Source organism: Lactuca sativa, chromosome 2, assembly GCF_002870075.4.
Source record: "Lactuca sativa cultivar Salinas chromosome 2, Lsat_Salinas_v11, whole genome shotgun sequence".
Classification (NCBI taxonomy): domain Eukaryota; kingdom Viridiplantae; phylum Streptophyta; class Magnoliopsida; order Asterales; family Asteraceae; genus Lactuca; species Lactuca sativa.
The window spans coordinates 130,122,009-130,143,708 of record NC_056624.2 but is presented as its reverse complement, the minus strand read 5'-3'; the positions used below and the strand labels follow the sequence as shown (position 1 = coordinate 130,143,708).

The 21,700-nt window shown below is 38.4% G+C and overlaps 1 protein-coding gene across 2 annotated transcripts; it reads left to right on the top strand.

Annotated features, from left to right (window-relative positions):
* The first annotated feature begins 1,723 nt into the window (after nucleotides 1-1,723).
* Nucleotides 1,724-4,764, top strand: LOC111898567 (BEL1-like homeodomain protein 1). 2 transcript variants are annotated; one of them, XM_023894461.3, is made up of 5 exons: nucleotides 1,724-1,920; nucleotides 2,167-3,030; nucleotides 3,129-3,496; nucleotides 3,602-3,662; nucleotides 3,946-4,764. In XM_023894461.3, exons 2-5 carry the CDS (start codon nucleotides 2,251-2,253, stop codon nucleotides 4,567-4,569), a joined length of 1,833 nt encoding a protein of 610 aa, XP_023750229.1. In that variant the 5' UTR covers nucleotides 1,724-1,920; nucleotides 2,167-2,250; the 3' UTR covers nucleotides 4,570-4,764. The 2 variants fall into 2 exon arrangements, with proteins under 2 accessions (XP_023750229.1, XP_023750231.1); XM_023894463.2 differs by lacking the exon at nucleotides 1,724-1,920 and adding an exon at nucleotides 1,927-2,065.
* The last annotated feature ends 16,936 nt before the right edge of the window (nucleotides 4,765-21,700 follow it).

The window sequence follows — 21,700 nt, the reverse complement described above, 5'->3', positions numbered from 1 at the left end:
AGAATCAGATAACGGTTCCATTGAGGCGTAGATGATCAGAATGTGAAAATTCATTGGGTGGATTGGCAAAAAGTTATTGCAGACGAAAAACATGGTGGTCTTGGGGTAGAATTGCTTAAGGCACAAAATTTGGCTTTACTAACAAAATGATGGTGTAGATTATATAATAGTGAGGAAAGTTTGTGGAAAAAAGTAATCATGAGCATTCATAACCTAAGGAGGAAACTTGTATCATACATAGCTCGGAAATCTTCACAAGGAGTTTCGAGCAACATTTACAAAGCCATAAATAATCTAGATACCATTAGCATCAATCACAATAACTGTTTCATACTAGTTCCAGACCTCAGAATTAACATACTATTTTGGAAAGATATTTGGTGTGGAATTCTCATTCTCTAAGCTCGATTCCCAATTCTCTACACTTTTGAGGAAAGGAAATGTTGCTTGATTGAAGAAAGAATTTCTTCCAGTGGATTCTCATGGCGTTGGAAACAAGCTCTGAGAAACGAGGCTGCTCTCGTAGAATTCTTACAACTTTATTTGGCCATAGGCAACATGGAGGTTCCTACTAGCAACAATTTTTTTTTTTAATTCACAATAAATCAAGATGGGAGGTACACAATAGATTCAATGTGGAGGTTAATCGATTTCAAAAGGAACTCATTGGTGTTTTTTAATGTTATTTTTCGTTTAAAAAAGAAAAGAAAGAGAGATATGTTATCCAAAATAAATACAAAATATAAACCTAAAAATAATCCTGAAAGTAAATAAATACGAAAATGTTAATAATTTAAAATTTTGATATCATTAAAGTAGGGGGAGCTGTTTTGGTAGTTGGCCCAGTGTTCCTTCAGAATTTAATTGCTTTATCATCAAACTCTACCATACAACCACACGAAACTTGACAAATGAGAAAATAAAATAATCTTAAAATTCAAATAAAATCAAGAAAATATCAAAAGATAAAAAGACAAAAAAGGACCCCCACCCCGACTCAACCCTTGTCATTCATCATCATCATCATCTTCTTTTTCTTCTTTCCACATCTTTACATACCAATTATTATGACCACATATTAAAATTATATATTTTTATTGATTTAAAGACCAATAAATAAATAATAATATATTATATTTTTTCTTAACTAATATATTTTATTTCGATGCATAAAAACCACTTATTTTCAAAACGCTGTTCCACTGGAAGCCTTATTTCCGATTAAATACGTGTTAAGAGTTAAGACTAATATTATTTCTTATACATTGACATTATATAACTTTCTAAAAAAAATTAATATTACTTTTTATTTACATATATGTTATATGTATAACCTAATAAACCGTGACAATAAAAACCATTTTAGTTCTACGACGTAATTTTATTAAATACATATCATGCAATATACTATTTAAATCCAAAAAATAAACAAACACACAACAACTTTTAACAATATTACATATTTGAATTTTAAAAAATTAAATTTCCTTCTATTTATCTTCCTAACCCTATAAAATATAACAAGTTTTCTAAAATATTCTCAATTATATAAATACGTGACACTTGGTAGGAAGAAGATATTTAATTTCTTTTAAATTTAAATATGGTAGCTTAATAATAATATAAGCATAAAATTAACTGAAAAAAAAATAAGAAAAAGAAAGTGGTTTTGGTCAGTAGAAGAAGACGTTTCCTCGTTTTTCAGATGTTTGTATCTTCTGACACAGATAACTTTGATATAACCCATTTGTTGTTTGTTTAATCACACATCTCCATCTTTCTCTCTCTAAAAAGTTTATCTTTGTTTAGAGAGAGAGTATCATCATCATCATCATCAAAGCTGCTGTATATCAAATGATTTGAAAAGAAAGGTCAAATCAACAACCCACACACACACACCCTTCTTTGATCCATTCGCAGGTACCTCTTCTAATTCCTTCCCTTCAATATCATACATATAAAATATATACAAAGAGAGAAAAACACACACACATACACACAGTCGACTGTAAATATATATATTTAGAGAGAGAAAGAGAGAGTTGTCACTTGTCGACTGAGTTTGGTAACTGCATGAACTCGTTTCTCTCTAGAAAAGCAACCATGGAGGTTGGATTATGTTGATTGAATTCATGGGATGTAATTTGATCGGGTTTTTTTTTTCAGATGGTGAAGAATGGAGGCTGTGAATTGAAATCGATTTGAGTTTTTGAAGAAGTTTGTTGATGTATAGAAGGTGAAGAGAGATCGATGGCGAGTTATTACAGTGGGAATTCGGAAATTCAAGGCGGAGATGGGTTGCAGACGCTGGTTTTGATGAACCCTGGTTATGTAAACTATTCCGACCACCACCAACCACCACCACAACCTCCGGCTGGGAATTTCATGTTTCTTAACAATCATCATCAACAACCATCGCAGACACAACAATTTGTAGGGATCCCTCTTTCGTCACAACCATCGGGTTCTATTCACTCCCAACACGACATCTCTGCTCTACACACCTTCATGCCACGAGTCCAGTACAACATGTATTCTCCGGTGGAGCTGGCGGCGCCACCGCATGAGGTCGCAAGATTCCAACAAGGTTTATCGTTAACACTCTCGTCTCAGCAATCCGGATTCGGGTCTCAGGGTACCGGAGTACCCACTGCTTCTCCGAGGGGAGAAGGAAGAGTAATTCCAGGCGGCGGCGCTGGTGGTGGCGGAGACGGTGGTGGTGGTGGATCGACACCATCAGCATCTGGGGTTTCGAACGGAGTTAACAGTATGCAGAGTGTACTCTTGAATTCCAAATACTTAAAAGCAACCCATGAGCTTCTTGAAGAAGTTGTGAACGTGGGTAAAGGAGTTTTCAAGAACTCCGATCATTCCACCAAGAACCTCATCACCACCGGCGGTGGCGGATCACCGGCGCAAACCAGCGGAGATGAAACCAGCAGCAAACGTGTCGATGGAGCTGAACTTACCACCGCAGAAAGACAAGAAGTTCAAATGAAGAAAGCGAAACTCGTAAACATGCTTGATGAGGTAATTATAATGAATTCAATCAAAGATCAAACTCTATGAACTCAATTCAGTTTCCATTTTCAATTGAAGAAACTTTAATTTCTGGGTTTTTTTTGAAGGTGGAACAGAGGTACAGACAATACCATAACCAGATGCAGATTGTGATCTCATGGTTTGAACAAGCATCTGGAATCGGATCTGCGAAAACTTACACAGCATTAGCGCTTCAAACAATTTCGAAGCAATTCAGATGCTTGAAAGATGCGATCATGGGGCAAATTAAAACTGCTAGCAGGAATTTAGGTGAAGAAGACAATAAGATTGAAGGTGGATCACGTCTGAAATTTGTAGATAATCAGATTCGACAACAAAGAGCTTTACAACAATTGGGAATGATTCAACACAACGCATGGAGACCCCAAAGAGGATTGCCTGAACGTTCTGTTTCTGTTCTTCGTGCTTGGCTGTTTGAACATTTCCTCCATCCGTAAGAATTAATTATGAAAATTATTTTATTATTTTTTTTTTTATTTTTTTATGTTATTGTTTTATTAATTTGTAATTTGTAATGTGATATAAATTTTTTTTTCAGATATCCTAAGGATTCAGACAAGCATATGCTTGCAAAACAAACCGGGCTTACTAGGAGTCAGGTATATTTCGAAAAATTATAAGAAAAATTATTATATTATGGAAAGGTTTGTGTTTTAATATGTATTCTTTTGTCGAATAAAATCATAAGTTTTAGTAATTTTCCAAAATAAACTTTAGTGGAAGTAATTTTTTATTATTAGGTCAAAATAGTTAAATTGGAATGAAGAGTGAACGGTTAAGGATTGTACTGTGAAAATGCTTAAAATATAATGGGTTTTTGATATTTGTCATTTGAATTATATTTTCGTCTTTTATAATTTGGAGTTTTGGGATTGATTTCAGGTTTCGAATTGGTTTATAAATGCTCGAGTGAGGCTATGGAAGCCAATGGTTGAGGAGATGTACTTGGAAGAAACGAAAGAACAAGAACAAAACAGACTCAAAGAAAACAAAGGGAGTAAAAGCGAACAAAGTGACGAAAACGAAAATTCGTTATCAAGACAAGAAAACTCAAAAAGTGTTTCACCGGAAAATTCGAAAAGAAACTTCAACCAACCTCCTCCACCATCAATATCTGTTTCTCCCACTGGAATCAACTTCCAAAACCAGTCTGGTTTCTCTTCACAAATGGACGGAATCACACAATTCAATAGCAAGAAGCCGCGAACGAATGTAGGTTTTATGGGAAATCCGACTGACTTCATGGGGGGCCTGGGTGGGTACCCTGTCGGAGAAATCGAGCGGTTTGGTAATCACCAATTCCAATCACCATATTCGGGAAATGCAGTCTCTTTGACTTTAGGTCTCCCTAATGAAAACATTAGTGGAATGGAATTAGCCGAAACGAATGAATTCGAACCCATGAATCAACAATCTTCTTCACACTCAACCACAATTTATGAGACCATCAACATTCAAAATCAAAAAAGGTTTGGAGCACAACCTCTGCCCGATTTTGTTACTTAATGAAATCAAAAAAGAAGATTCAATATTGGAATTGGAGTTATATATAGATATAGATTAGGGTTTCTAGATTATATGGGATGTATATTAATTTTGGATAGAATGGATTGGTATATTGTATGCATAATGTACGTATGTAAAACTAGTTGTATCTTTTGATGGGGGTATACAAAATCAATATTTATAATTTATAATTTATTATTGGAGTAATAATGATGATGAAGTAGACCCTTCAAACTTTACCTAATTTTTGGTCTATCAAATGGCTCTTTAATCTTTTTTAGGACCACTGACGGATTTAGACAACATTCTTTCGGGTTACATACCAAGTCAGGCTATATATATATATATATATTTTTTTTTTTTTTTTTTTTTTTGGTGCATTGAATTTCTTTAAAGTTGATGTCCGAGTGCGAGTATCTTCTAACAGAGAGCAAGATGATTGGGTCAAAAGATTGAATATTATATGATGATTTTAGGAGTGCATAAAATATAATGAAGTTTTCACGCATAATACTTTAGTGGATAATAATAATGTGAATGAAAAAAAAAGGTTAATAACGTATACAATAATTTATCTAGAATTTGTTTAAATGGATCCAAGCGCTAAATAAAGGTGTCAAATGCGACATGGATCAGTTTAACGGGTTTATTAAAACAAATTAGGAAAAATGTCAACCTAATTGACACCGGTTGAAATTTTGAAACAATCTGTTAAATAATTGGTCAAATCAATTGTCATTTATTTTTCCAAAGACAATCTATTTAATAAACTGGTTACACTTGGATAGACCCATTTATATTTTAAAGTTGTTATTTCCTGAAGTCTTGCCTCTTAATGGTGGTTGTATGTTGAAACGTGTTTAGTGAATGACCGTTCGAGTGAGAGACTAATATTATGGTTAAGTTGAGATCGTGACCTATGAAGGACTAGGGGGTTATTTACGATTTAATATTGTAATTCCTCCTTTTCGGGGTATTATTTATATCAATTTATTTAATTTCAAGTAATTAAGAAATGAGGATTTTTGTAGGGCGCAACTTTTTGCCGCGACCAAGCTTTTGTCACGGCATAAAGCTAAATCCTTAAGCGCAATGCAAGCATGTGTGGTCGCGCCGTGACGCCACTATTTGCACCCTAATAGAGAAAACTCTAGGCTCCATACCTTGCTTTGTTGGATTTTTGTGACTTAGAGTGAGATTTCAAGAAGTTAGTTTGTATTTTATGTCAAGTGAAGCAAACTCCAGAGATTTTCTAGCATCTAGTAACTTTCTCAAGCTTTATAAGTTTTCAAGTTCCAATCGTTAGAGATTTTGCATGATAGATCTAGGTTTTGAGGTTGTTTGGTCCCTCGTTGATCTTCTAGACCCATTAGGGTGTTTTGAATGCATGCTTATCTTTCCATTTGAACCATGCATGAAGATTGTGACATTTTGGACCCATTTTAGACCTTGGTTTAGCTTGGTTGTGTTAGAGACATGCAAATGGATAAAGTTGGAGCTTTATCCATTAAGACCATATTTTGAGGTATTCTAGAAAATATGAGCTTTGGAATTAAGGGATTAAGTACTAAATGGAAAGAAGGATCATGTCTCGAAAAGCGCGACGAGACCAAGGAAGGGTCAAAATGTGAGAATTGAACTAGGTTCGAGAATATTTTTCACCTAGTGATCCCGAAGCGACCAAGAGCTAGGTCGTGGAGCGTTGATCTGTTAACTGTTGAATTTGACAAGTTAATCGTTGACCATTGACTTTGACCAGTTGACCACTGACTTTTTTACCAATTTGACTTTTTGTCAATATTTTGGAATTGAATATTACACTGGGGATTGACCTCTATTTGATTTAGGTGGTTTGTGTATCTTATTCCTTTGAGGATGCGAGTGTGTGATTTTTAGCTCTCAAATTCATGTGAATTTTCTCACTATACTATATGCAACATTACAAGTCATTGTTTGGTAGGTTATCTGAGTATTGTTAGAGTACAAATATGTATGCTATATTAACGAAACACTGTGAGACTATCAATCTAACAGATCGACGTAAAGCCGTGAGTTTTCAGGTGTTGATGGAACAATGTGAGAATGTGATTCTGGCAAAACGATGTGATGTCGTGAGCCATTAGGTGGTATGTATTGTATGTTTAATGGAATATGTAGTATTTGGGGAATTCACTAGGCTTTGTTCTTACTCTTTACAAATAAATGTTTTGCATGTTCTTCTAGTAACAAAGGAAAGGGTGTGATTTGACAGTATTTGCATTCGATCCTTATGTTTTTTTTTTCATATCACTGATATACATTTGAAACAATTTATGATTTTAATTTGATGGATATTTTTCCTAAACTATTTATGAAATCGGGGAAGGAGTGGTTCTTATTCGGGCGTAAGTGGCCTCGATGGATCGGGTCCGAGTGATTCGAATATGTGCGATTTGGTGGCCTTTGAGGTATCAGGGACAGTATTTGAGTTGATCCTTAAGATGTTCGGAAGGATCAAGACATAGTCGATTGCTATGTTTAACGAGATACATGTAACTGTTGCTCGTGCTGGTCAGCCAAGGGGCAGGATCGTGATATACCATATTTTCTTAGCTCGGCAGCCTCCCATGTCTGAAGGATGGAAGGACCTGATTCCGAAATGCATTGGATTTCTAAGGTTGAGGGAGATTTTCGTACTTGTTGTCGTCTGAAGGAGGCCAGGGTTAGGTTTGTGACGAAATTTTTACACCATGCGATGAAGGTTTGGTGGGATTGGTGATTCAAACTTTTCCATGGCTAGTCTGGATGCTTTAAGATAGGAGCAGTTCACTTCTATGTTTAGTGGGAGTATGTTCCTCCGGTGGAGATTGAGCATTTGGCTCGAAAGTACTTGGCTCTCGAACAGACCCTTAAGACGGTTACGAATAACACCAACAAGTTTATGGAGAGGAAATTGTTCTGCCCAGAGTACGATGCTACCGAGAAGATGAAAATATGTCGGTATTCTGTCATGTTGAGGATATTGATTCCCGCGTTCATACTTGTTCTAGGTGTTAGACAATTACAAATATAGTGGCTACGACCAAATCAAGGAGATAGAGCTTGAGACTCAATTGAGGAAGAACATGCAGGTATAGGTTTAGACTCAACTGAAAATGAAGAAACTCAAGACTACCAATTTGCAACGAGGATGGAAGAAGGGCCACACACGATGTGGTAAGTGTGTTAAGGAACCAAATAGTGCATTCCATTCATTTGGGTGCCATAAGTGTGGCAAAAAAGGACATTATAACGATGACTATAAGCAAGATTTGAGAGTGTGTTGCCAGTGTGATTAGATTGGACACAATAAGGTCGACTACCTTAGATTGGAGATAGGAGCGATGCAGGATCTATCACTTGTTACTCTGAGGATTATTGATGACCGCTTGGGAAAGACGAAGGCCTGGAGGGCTAAGGGCATAACTTATCAACTCTTAACGGAAGAGGAGTGAACTATGCCAAATGTTGTCATCATTATGTATCAATTGTTGATTTACGTTATTCTATATATATATATATATATATATATATATATATATATATATATATATATATATATATATATATGTATGTATATATATAATCTCATTATTATGTGTGTTGTTAGGTACACCGTATTCCAGTCAACTTTGTTCTTTTTTTTATTATTATTATTTAAACCTGGGGCGAGTCGTTCTTTTGTATCACTTATGTTTAGTGAGGATTTTGATATTTCTATAGGAGCATTAGACCACCTGCTCATGGTTGAGGTAACTGATGATAGGACAAGTTCAACTTCGAGGGTCTTCAAGGGTGGCACGTTAGAGATCTTTAGGGTGAGGTTTCTTATAGATCTTATCCCTGTTCTTATAGGTGAGATCAACATAATGTTTAGGATCGACCATTTGAGTCAGTTCAAGGCTCTCATTGATTGTGGTCGGTAGCAGGTGATAGTTAGAACCCCAAGTAGGGAAGAGATAACCATCCAGGAGAGGGTGCGAGGGGTAGAGTGACTTTTTATTCAACTTTGAGAGATAGAAGGTATTTACAGCAGGCGTGCACCAGATTTTAGTCTTATGTGATCGACACCCGAGAGGACAAGAAGATGAATATCACCAAGGTACTACATGAGTTTCTTCCTAAATATTTGTCATACATTCTTCCTAAGTAACAAGTTGAATTTAGGGTTTATTTGATTTCATGTGCATCTCTGATAACCAAGGTACATTTTGACTTGCACATCCAAATATGCAAGAGTTGTCCTCTCAACTTCAAGAGCTGTTAGACGAAGATTTTATTCTGCCCAACCATTCGCCTTAGGGATCGCCAGTTTTCTTTGCTAATAAGAAGTATGGGTCATACGAGATGTGCATTGGTTATAAAGAGCTTAATAAACTCACGGTGAAGAATTGTTATCCATTGCTGAGGATCAACGACTTGTTTGACCAGTCACATGGAGCATCATGGTTCTCCAAGATTGATCTTCATGCCATTTATCATCAGATGATAGTGGTAGAAGAGGATGTACTAAATGATGGGTTTTGAGCAAAAGAACATTCCTATGTGCACATGCAAAACCCTAAAGCTTTGGATCTAGGTTTCTCTATTGTACATGCTAGTTATCCAAAGCTTGCAAACCCTAATATAGCATACTATAAAATTGAAATGTACAACTAATACAAGTTTAGATGATTACCTTTTGATAGTAGCAAGAATCTTCAATCTTTAAGAGCCTAGTATCACAATTCTAATACCTCTAATGGCTCACAAACACCAAGGCAAGAAGATGATGTAGAAGAGAGGGAGAGGAGGCACAATTTCGGCTATAGGAACTCTAGAATTTCTTCTGGTATCCGAAAACTTAAGCCCTAGGGGTCCTTAAATAGCTGAGTTGCTAGGGTTTCAGTCAAAACCCTAATTGGATAGCTTAGGCCTTAAGCAGTCCAAGGAACATTCTGGAATAGGGCCCTTGGATGAAATCATAGCGGGCTTCCACTCTAATTTCGTCCCCCTCATTTCCATAGGGATCCACAACCCAAATCTAGTTATCTTATAATTGGTAATACCATTCCCATTAGTTCAGTTAATCTCTTTGAATCACAAAATTAATTTCCTAATTAATTCTTGATTAATATTAACTAACTAATATGATTTCTCTTTTAATATATTATTCATATAATATATTAATAAACCATAATATTCTCTCTCTCCATAAATCATCTTGTCAAGTTGCTTTGGTAAAGGCAACCCAAAAGGACCATGTACAACTGGGTCAAGTACATACTAAATATAGTTATGGACTTAGACACTAATCCAATAGTCTCTCACTTGGATAAGTATAATAACTATAAATGCAAGTACGACTTCAGGATCCGATTAGCAATCGTAGCTCTCAAAGACGCTGTCGAAATATGATATTATCAGTAACCTGTCATTTAGATAAAGGATCGTATAGTCCTCTATTCTAGATAACATGTGGACAATTACATGGAACATAGTCATACTTATTGTCCAGTAGTATGTTTCTTGATCTCTGATCTGTCTGACATAGAACTTAATTAAACACATAAATCCAGTTCTGACTGTGCCCGACACATAAGTCAAACCAAATCATCGAGGGGCCTAGATATCGTTTTTACCCTCTTAGGATAAAATGAACAGATAAACTTCAACTTATATGCAATTGCTTTTCACTCATTAAATCATGCACAACAATGCGTTTTATAACATCAAGTTACATATCCGTTTACGCATTATCAATGCACAACCACCTTCCAAACAATAAACCATATATCTAGGCTTAAAGACTATATGATATTATCGTCTTGCGATCACTCATGATAAATTCCATGAAGTGATACCAGCAAGCGTGGGTTTAATCCAATGCTCAAATCTTATTCATAAGCACTCATGAACGTTGCAGCAAACTTTTGTTATGTCTAATAGACTTTAGACAGTCTACAAACCAATTCATGACAGCCTTCTTTCATACCTACTTCCAAAGTATGAGTGACTGTGGATTGTTCGAATAATCTTATTATTCAGTAAGTCAAAACATGCAAAGTGAAACAATAGGTAAATAATTAACACAAAACAGTAACTTTACTCATAAATAATACACCTTTATTTAATCATCAAATGTTAATTACAATTTATCTATTACACGTTTCGAAGGTATCTAATCTAAACTAATATCGTCCTTCCGCCCAATATTCCTAGTGTGCTGCAAGTGCTTAACCCTACTCGTTCCCTTCGTAAGGGGATCTATTGGGTTATCCTATGATGATACCCTCTTTACCAAGAGGATTCCCTCTTCCACCCGATGTCCAATAAAGTGATATTTCCTGTCGATATGTCAGGAGCTGCCATGATCCCTCGATTCCTTGGTCAAGGAAACCGCTCCTTCATTATCGTAGAAAATCTCCATATGCTCCTTTATGGCTGACACAACTCCAAGGTCGCCGATGAAGTTCTTCAACCATATCGCTTCCTTTGACGCTTCGCTCTCCGTTATATACTCTGATTCACACGTTGAATCAACTGCGATCTATTGCTTGGAACTTCTCCAAGTCACTGCTCCTCTATTCAGGGTAGAGACCCAGCCCGACTGAGAACGATAGTTGTCCCGGTTGGTCTGAAAACTGGCATCACTATACCCTCACACCCTTAAGTCATCACTCCCACCGAGGACTAGAAACCATTCCTTGGTCCTCCGAAGGTACTTAAGAATATTCTTGACTGCGGTCCAATGTACTCTGCTAGGGTTCCTTTGATATCTGCTGACCATGCTCAAAGAGAAGACCACATTAGGGCATGTGCAAGGCATATTATACATGATCGAGCCAACTACGGAAGCATAAGGTACTCGGCTCATCTCTGCTATCTCGACTTTGGTACGCGGGCTTTGAGTCTTACTCAACTTGGCATTGCTTTGGATCGGTAACTCCCCTTTCTTGGAATTCTCCATACTAAAACGCTTTAGTACCTTGTCCAAGTAAGTATTCTGACTAAGTCCTATTAGTCTTTTACTTCTGTTTCTCACTATCCTTATTTCCTGAATATAGGCAGCCTCTCTGTGGTCCTTCATTGCGAAACACTTCCCAAGCTAGGATTTAACCTCCTGCAGGGTCGGGATGTCGTTTCCTATCATAGTATGTCATCAACATACAATACGAGGAAGCTAACTATACTTCCACTGGCTTTGACATATAAACACGACTCATCCTCGCTTCGCAGAAAACCAAACTATTTGACTTTCTCATCGAAACAAAGATTCCATCTTCGAGGCACTTGTTTCAATCTATAAATGGATTTCTCAAGCTTACACACTCTATTAGGGTGCTTCGCATCGAAAAAACCCTCTAGTTGACTCATGTAAACATCCTCAGCCAACTTCCCATTAAGGAAAATGCTTTTGACATCTATCTGCCATATTTCATAGTCATGAAATGCAGTAATGGCTAGCATCTCCCTAATAGACTTTATCTTCGCAACCGGTGAGAAGGTCTCATCACAGTCAACTCAGGGAGTTTGAGTAAAGCCCTTCGCAACCAATTGCGCCTTATAAGTATGTACCTTCCCATCCATGTCGATCTTCTTCTTGAAGATCCACTTGCACCTGACCGTCTTACGACCTGGCAGATTGTCAAAAAAATTCCAAACTTGGTTGTCATACATGGACCGAATCTCGCTGTCCATAGCCTCTTTCCATTTCGCAGACTCCGGACCTGTGATGGCTTCCTTGTAGCTATTAGGTTCATCCAAATTTATTAGTGTACTACCAATAATAAACGTATTCCCCTCACTTCTTATATGAAAACCATACAAGACATGTAGCACCCGGTTCCTGGTATGTATTTCATTCAAGTATTTTTCATAATTTGGACTAAGACTCAGCGAGTTGATGGCCCAACTCGTCGAGAAGTAGCGACTTGGACCCGAGGGTTAAGTGGCGGACTTGTCGAGTCGGAAACATGACTCGACGAATAGACTCTGACTGGACAAAACCCTAATCCAAGGGTTTGCACCCTATTTAAACGTCTTATTCAGCCTCCCTCACCCCTTATGCTCTCAGAACTCCCTCACATCAAACCCTAATCATCCTTGGTGAAGATCTAAGGCCTTTTTAGTGATTCTTGGTTGTTTGTGGTGGCAAGTAGGAAAGACAAGTTTGAGGAACTAAGAGATTGGCTAGAGGAGTCAAACTTGTGCATCATCTACAGTCCTTGGAAGGTATAAAGGCGTTACCTTGCCCCTTCTTGTGTTAGATCCCTTTTTGGCAGATTTAGGGCTTTTATAAGCCATTATTGGTGACCAACCATGATTGCAAGCATGGTGGGGGTTAAGGTTTCAAATCTAGGCTCATTAAAGGGTTAGAAGGTAGAAAGGGACTGCCTTTGCACCCATGGAAAGCCTCATGTAACTCAAGAGCTCTTTTAGGGTCTTTTTAGCTCATAATCCCATGCATGCATGTAAAGTTTGTAACTTTACGTTCTAGATCGATCTGAGGAGCCTAGATCTATCATTTGGACAAGTGTTGTACATCAGAAATCAAGCAATGAGACTTAGATATCCTCGACTCGGCGAGTTGTTCTTGGGACTCGACGAGTCCGAGGCTTGACTTCCATTTTCTGTTAGGGTTCAAAGGAACCCAGTGAGTGTTAGAATGTCCTTAGAAGGGTCCGGGGGAGTGACCCAATGCATTGGACTTAGCCATATACCTGGAGTTCATAGGACTCGACGAGTGCATGAGCAGACTCGGCGAGTCCAAGGCAATCTCCTAACTGTTGAAGATGAACTTGACGAGTTGATCATACAACTCGGTGAGTCAAGGTCAGGACTTGTTTTTAGGACAGGGATGAACTCGACGAGTTGTTCATGCAACTCGGCGAGCCGGATGAAGGTTCATTCGAGGTTATTTTAGAAGAAGAACTCGTTGAGTCATTGATAAACTCGACGAGTAGAGGCGTGAGGAAGGAAAGATGAAGGGTAGGGAATCGACGAGCAGGAGGCCCAACTAGGCAAGTCAGGTCAACTGGAAGTTGGATTTGACTTTGACTTTGACTTGGTCAAGGGTAAAATAGTCATTTTACCCAAAGAACAGTTATCAGTGTCTGACTAAATGTTTTATGGGAATTATAGCCGAAGGATCACCGGAGCAGCAGTCAAACATCTGTCGATCAGCTTTTCAGAAGTCAGCCTTACAAGGTGAGTTACCATCCGATAGGGATGGGTCTAAGGCACCAATTGCGGCCCACCAGTATGTGATTATGGTTGAGATGGTTATCTTTATGATAATTGTCTGATTGTTATATATGTGCTGAGAATGTGTGCAGTAGTAGTAGCGCACGCTAGCCCTGGTTACTGGTTGAAAGATACCGAGGATGCATACCGGTTGAAAGATATCGAAGGGGTGGATAGAACCCTTCCTTGTATAGTAATATGATTATGATATGTCATTATGTGACTCAATATGCTTATGTATGTTAGTATGGAACCAATATGTTTATGACCTATAATGTGACATCTCTATTTTCACGGCCAGAAAAGAACGATTTTGTTTATGCTTTATAAAAATCAGAGTATCTCTTTTCATAAAAATGTTGCGGAATTTGTTCCCAGAAAAACATGATAATCGCATTATCAAAGCATTTCTAAAGAAATATATTTTTATTCAATTTTAAAACATTGGGATGTCATCGTCAATAGAGAAACATAAGCATAAACAGAACTTACTAGTGATCTACATCTCTTTAATCTCTCAGTGTAATGTGACTTCATAACAACGCCTGTAACATAAATAATCTGAGTGGGTCAGGTTGGGAAACCAGGTGAGTAGATAGGGTTTTCAACCCACAATAATATAATTATTATGTTCAAACAATCAAACAATCAACCCAATTACCCATCTCCATTATCTTCTTTACTCTTAATGCTCTACCCTAAGAATTAGCCATTCATCGTTTATACATTCCTGAGGATCATCCTAAGGAATCGGCACGAAGTCCATCGTCACCGGGGTTTAGGCACTAAGTCTGCATAGTCGCCAGAATTTATACAACAGGCACTAAGTCTGCATAGTCCCCAGGGTTTTGGCACCAAGTTTGCATGATCACCAGGGTTTAGGCATCAAGTCTGCATGATCGCCAGGGTTTAGGCATCAAGTCTACATGATCACCAAGGTTTAGAGTACACCGGGTGAACACGTCGTTCACAACACCTACAGGTTGCGAACCTGCTAGTGTTCCACTGGACTATCTAGAATAGTCCGTGGTTGTCATCCATACTCTGCTGAATGACGGGGCCATCGTTTGGGAAAAGGCTTCTCACATCGTTCACCTCTCATCCTCACCTCGTGGTCTATAACACGTCTCAACTCATCGTCCAACTTATATTCCATCTATTACATCTACCCATGTTTTACCCCAACATTTTTGTAGATATAAGATACATATACAGTTTAAATTCTTTAAAACATGTATAAAATCGTTCAACTAGCATAGACAACAAGTACTCAGATAATACGCACAAATAGCACATAATTTATATAGAATACTTCATATCTATGTGTAAGATGAAAGGGACCATGCACTCACTTGATAAGGTGGTGACTCTGCACTTGAACAGTGCTTCGTTATGTCAAAAATAATTTCCCTTGACAAAACCTAGTATCAATACCACTAGGGTTGAGTTTAACGTTACCCGCGACTAATTTATAGTATAGCTATTATTACTATTATATAAGCATTAAGAAACACTCTTATATAACTCATAATAATAGCCCAAATAATTATTTTAAGGTCCTAATAACATTACAATGTTAAAACATAAGTTATACTAAAGATAGGTTAGGCGTAGCTCACTTACAGCGGTTTTTTTCTCAAAACCGGGCTCCGCTGGAGCAGATTTCCTGAGCCGAAAAGCTCTTCTTCTCGGAGCCGTCGGGCGCTCCGGGGCTTCCGCCTCGTGCTAGGGAGGTTCCCTAGGCTTTTCGGGGGTTTCGGGGCTAGAGAGAAGTTCTAGAGAGAGAGGGAAGTTATGGGAGGTGTCAGGAATGAAGAGGGCTTCACCTCTTATTTATAGGGGGCTGGAGGGTCACTCACGTCGTGAGTTTGAAGGTTCTCACGTCGTGATCCAGGCTGGTTACAGCCAGGCACAGCCTGGTGCTGACACGTGGCATCGCACATAGGGTGGAAATCAGCCGATTTTCAAAAATTCATAACTTTCTCATACAAGCTCCGTTTTCAATTTTATTTATATCCACGCGTAGGTAAAAACAAGATCTACAACTTTTATTTAGACTCCATCGGCTAATTCTTGGCCGATCTTAAATTTAATAGTAGGAGGAGTTTAGACTGTTAATTGACCGCAAAGAATTCGTAACTCCTTCATACGGACTCCGTTTTGGTCTATCTTTTTACCGTTGAGTTCCTATTAATGAGATATTCAACTCTCATTAAGGTTGCGTAAGCCAAAAATCGCTCGAACTAAAAATCGAGTTTCGGGTCGTGCACTGCTAAGCCGAATCTTAGAAAAATCATAACTTCCTCATACGAAGTCAGATTTAGGCGTTCTTTTTATGGATGTTCTCGGTTTAATGTATACTAAAACTTTAGTTTAGATTGCTAAGGCTAAAAGTCGCTTGATCGTAAATTTACTATTTACGCTTCCCGATGTCGTGCCGGTTTTGTCGTAAAACTTCGACGGGCCATAACTTTTTCGTTATAACTCGGATTTCGGCGTTCTTTATATGTACGGAACCCTTGAGACATATTTTAGAACTTGGTTAAGATTATTTATTCTAAATAATATTTTGTCAAAAAGTCGGTTTCGACCCCTATTATCTCTAAATTGACTAGTCCGGATCTACAGGCGTTACATGTAATATGTGATAGGGATAGGGGTGAAATAGTCCCTAGATAACGGTTGAAAGATACCGAAGGGGAGATTAGTTCTCGGATACCGGTTGAAAGATACCGAAGGGGGGAGTAGCTCCCAGTTACCGGTAGAAAGATACCGAAGGAGAGGGTAGTTCCTAGTTACCGGTTGAAAAATACCGAAGGGGAGGTTAGCTCCCGGCTACTGGTTGAAAGATACCGAAGGGGAGGGTAACTCCCGGTTACTGGTTGAAAGATACCGATGATTATATACTATGGGTATGATGGGGAACTCACTATGACATCCCCAAAATCTCGGCCAGAAAAGACCGGTTTCATTTATGCTTTTTAAACATTTTCAGAGTAAATCCTTTTAATTTTAAAAGAGATGCGGAATTTGTTCCCAAAAACAAAACATGATAAAATATATATTTATCAAAACATTTCATAAAGAAATATAATTTCATTTCATAATCAAAAGTCGGGATGTCATGTTCCGATACAAATCATAAAGCATAAACGATAGCATTACAAGTCATTCAACAAATATATACATATACAAACTTGTAAACAAAACAATTTGATGATTCGTCCATCTTAAGCTCTTTCGCCACTTCCTGTAATACAAATAAACTGAGTGGATCAGGCTTGGGAGCCTGGTGAGCATATAGAGTTTTCAACCCACAATAAATATTTAATTTAACAATCAACAATAAACCCGATTATGCATTCCCGTTATCCTCACATTACGTCCCTAAAACAACATCTATTATAAGGGACCTAATCTAGGATTTTTCATCGGGATGGACATTACTGCAAAGGGGCTTCCTTAGCAATAAGTATCCTAAAGGCAACCATGAGGGGGATAGAGTACACCGATGAACACGTCGTTCACAACACCTATAGGTTATGAGCCTGCTAGTGTTCCACAGGACAGTCTAGAATAGTCTGTGGTCGTCATCCATACTCTGCTGAATGACTAGAATAACACCAACAACACCGAGGCCTCTCATCTGTTTATTATACACCAACTATCTACCCATGTTCTACCTAACATATTAGTAGACAGAAATATACATTTTTATACATAGTTTAAAAACCTGTATAGCATGCTTTAATCAATAGATATTCCACAAAACAGATGAGGCACACACACATAACACGTATTTCATAGAGAATAAATCAGATCTATGAGATAGAAGAAAGTGAATTTAGATTCACACATATAACAACAAAATATATACACGTAGCATGTATTTTATATAAAATACTTCATAATATTGCATTGGAAGAAAATGACTACACACTCACCTGATCAGAAGATGATCGGGCAGCACTACGGCTTGCAGAAGTAGTGTTTCTCCATAGATCTGGAAGATCTTCACAAAAACCGGGCTCCTCGCGGGCAAAGCTTCGGCTCGGGAATAACGCTCTTCGGGATCCTCGGGGCTTCGGATCTTGCTTCGGGGATCGGGAATATTACCGGGGCTTCGGGGTATAAATGGCACGCTAAATGAGGCAAAAGATGAGAGAAAAAGGAAGAAGTTGTAAAAGGGAAGAAGCTGCCTTCGTATCCCCTCTTATAGGGTCTGATCCTCGGAAGTACGCTGGGCGTAACTTCGGGGTACGCGGGGCGTAATGTCTCAATTGATACGCCGGGCGTACACCAGTACGCCGGGCGTACTTCGGATGAGTCCGGTGACTCCTCTCCAGATAATACCAACATTTAGAATTAAATTTAAATATTAAATATTTAATAAACTTCAAAAATTCATATCTTCACCATACGAACTACGTTTTCGACGTTCTTTATATCCACGCGTAGGTGAGACTACGCTCTACAACTTTCGTTTAGACTATGTCGGCTAATTTTGACTTTATTTTTATTATTTATTTTTAGTAGGCCGGGACAGAAAAACTTCGTTATAAATTCATAACTTCTTCGTCCGACGTCCGTTCTCGCCTAACTTTTCATCGTTTCACTACTAACAACGAGATCTTCGATTCTCGTTTAGATTGTTTCGGCTAAAAACCGCTCGATCTCAAATCGAGTATTCGGGCTGCATAGTGCCAAGTCGAAACTTCCGAAAATCATAAGTTCCTCATACGAAGTCAGATTTGGGCGTTCTATATATATTCGGAAACCTCATTTCAACTACTACAACATTATCCAATGATATCAAGTTTATTTTACACTTAAATTTTGACGCTCATTTTATTGTTAATTCATCATATCACATAATTAAGCAATTAAGCACGAAACACATAATAATCAAATAATACGTTCTTATTATTTCAAATTTGGGTTACAAAGGTTAACCTAGACTATTACATTGCTGAAAATTGTAAGCCCAGAAACACGAGCGTTACAATTCTCCCCACCATAGGATGATTCCGTCCCCGAAATCACACATCAGCAAACAAATGCGGGTAGCGACTCATCATGTCACTCTCCGTCTCCCAGGTGAGATTTGGCCCATTCGCGTGTTTCCATCGGACAAGCACTAACTCAACTATCTTTCGTCGCAACTTCTTAGTCTTTCGGTCAACGATTGCCTCTGGTTCTTCAATCAACCTTTTGTTATCATCGATTCTTAACTCCGAAAGTGGAATTATGTCAGGAACTTCTCCCGTGAACTTCCTCAAGTAACACACATGAAAAGTGTTATGAATTCCATTCAGTTCTTCTGGTAGTTCGAGCTTGTAAGCTTGGTTCCCAATTCTCTGAAGAACTTTAAACGGTCCAACAAACCTTGGACTCAATTTTCCCCTTTTACCAAATCTTATAAGTCCCTTCCATGGCAAGAATTTAAGCAAAACCGAATCTCTAACTTCAAAAGTCATCGGCCTTCGCTTTTTTTTAGCATAGATCTTTTGACGATCTTGAGCTGCTAACATTCTCTCCCTAATTATTTTCAACTTTTCAGCAGTTTGATGGACTATCTCCGGTCCCATAAACTGCTTTTCCCCAGCCTCAAGCCAACAAGACGGCGTACGACACTTCTGTCCGTACAAAGCTTGATAAGGTTCCATGTTAATGCTCGAGTGAAAACTATTATTATAGGAAAATTCTACGAACGGTAAATGCTCATCCCAATTACCTAGGAATTCCAGGGTACATGCTCTTAGCTTATCTTCAAGTGTTTGTATCTTCCGTTCGCTCTGACCATCAGTCTGCGGATGGTAAGCTGTACTTAAACACAACTTGGTACCCAATTCCTCTTGTAGACTTTTCCAAAATCGTGAGGTGAAACGACTATCACGACCCGACACAATCGTTAGCAGAACACCGTGAAGCCTCACAATTTTCTTTACGTAAGAATTCGCAAGCTTTTCCATAGACCATTTCTCATTGGCTGCTATGAAATGCGCACTCTTAGTGAATTGATCAACGACCACCCAAATCATGTCGTGACCACTTTTTGTTCTGGGCAGTTTAGTGACAAAATCCATAGCAATGTCTTCCCACTTACCCATAGGCACAGGTAAAGGTTCTAAACTCCCGTATGGTTTCTGATGTTGTTTATTGACTCTCGCACAGGTCGCACACTCCGTCACATACTTCACAATGTCAAGCTTCATTGTCGGCCACCAATAATAGGGTTTCAGGTCCCTATACATTTTTGTGCTACCGGGATGAATGGATTACATGGTTTTGTGAGCTTCTTCCATCAGAAGATCTCTGACTCCTCCTGACTTAGGTATCCAAATTTGTTCTTGGAACACCTTCAGTCCATGACTATTTATACCGAACACCAACGTTTTGCCCAAATGTTTCTCCTTTCAGTCATTTTTCTCAGAAGCTTCCTCTTGAGCTTTCTTTATACTTTCCAAAATAGTCGAGACAACTTCAATTCTCAACGCTCTTGGCCTTTTCCTTTCAAGATTGACTTTCCGACTGAGAGCATCAACAACAACATTTGCTTTACCAGGGTGGTAAAGTATCTCACAGTCGTATTCTTTAAGTAATTCTAGCCAGCGTCGTTGTCTCATATTCAATTCCTTCTGATTAAAGAGATATTGGAGACTCTTATGATCAGTGAAAAGTTTGCACTTCGTGCCATAGAGGTAATGCCTCCATATTTTCAGAGCGAAAACTACCGCTGCCAACTCCAAATCATGAGTCGGGTAGTTCTTCTCATGCTCTTTTAGTTGTCGAGATGCATACATGATCACCTTATCTCTTTGGGTCAGTACACAATCCAATCCAACCCCAAACACATCGCTATAAACAACGAAGTCTTCAACTCCATCGGGTAGAGAAAGTATCGGTGCCTCGCATAGTTTCTTCTTTAGCTTCTCGAATGCTTCTTTATGCTTATCACTCCAAGAATAAGTAGCTCCTTTGTGGGTCAAAGCTGTTAATGGACTAGCGATCGAAGAAAAGCCTTGGATAAACCTTCGGTAATATCCAGCTATTCCTAAAAAGCTTCGGATCTCCGTGGGACTTTTCGGTTGTTCCCACTTCATCACAGCTTCGATATTCGCTGGATCAACCGTTATCCCTTCTTGGTTGACCACGTGACCCAAGAATTGGACTTCACGAATCTAAAAATCACATTTAGAGAACTTCGCATACAGCTTCTCCTTCTTCAAGACTTCCAACACTTCTCGCAAGTGTCTGCCATGCTCCTCTTGGCTCTTTGAGTAAATCAGAATATCATCTATGAACACTATCACAGATTTATCAAGGAACGGGTTACAAACTCTGTTCATTAAATTCATGAATGTTGCCGGGGCATTGGTCAGTCCAAACGACATAACCAAGAAATCATAGTGTCCATATCACGTTCTGAATGCAGTTTTCTTGATATCCTGCTCTTTTACCTTTAGCTATTGATATCCTGACCTTAGGTCGATCTTTGAAAAATAACTTCAACCTTGTAGTGGATCGAATAGGTCATAAATCCTTGGCAACGGATATCTATTCTTTATTGTTGCCTTATTCAGCTCTCTATAATCAATGCACATTCTCATGCTTCCATCTTTTTTCTTTATGAATAACACCGGAGCTCCCCAGGGTGATGAACTAGGTCTAATGAAACTCTTGTCCAATAACTCCTGAAGTTGCATCATCAGCTCCTTCATATCCGTCGGTGCTAATCGATAAGGTGCTTTTGCAATTGGCGTTGTTCCGGGCAACAAGTCGATACGAAATTCTACTTGCCGATCGGGCGGTAATCTAGGAAGATCTTCGGGAAATACTTCCGGATAATCACACACAACGGGAATATTCTGCATCACCTTCTTTTCCT

Bases quoted from the DNA above. Each gene is read 5' to 3' on its own strand.
- LOC111898567 (XM_023894461.3), top strand. From the start codon at position 2,251: ATGGCGAGTTATTACAGTGGGAATTCGGAAATTCAAGGCGGAGATGGG. The intron at 3,031-3,128 runs GTAATTATAATG...TTTTTTTTGAAG, and splicing joins TCGTAAACATGCTTGATGAG to GTGGAACAGAGGTACAGACA. The intron at 3,663-3,945 runs GTATATTTCGAA...GATTGATTTCAG, and splicing joins CCGGGCTTACTAGGAGTCAG to GTTTCGAATTGGTTTATAAA.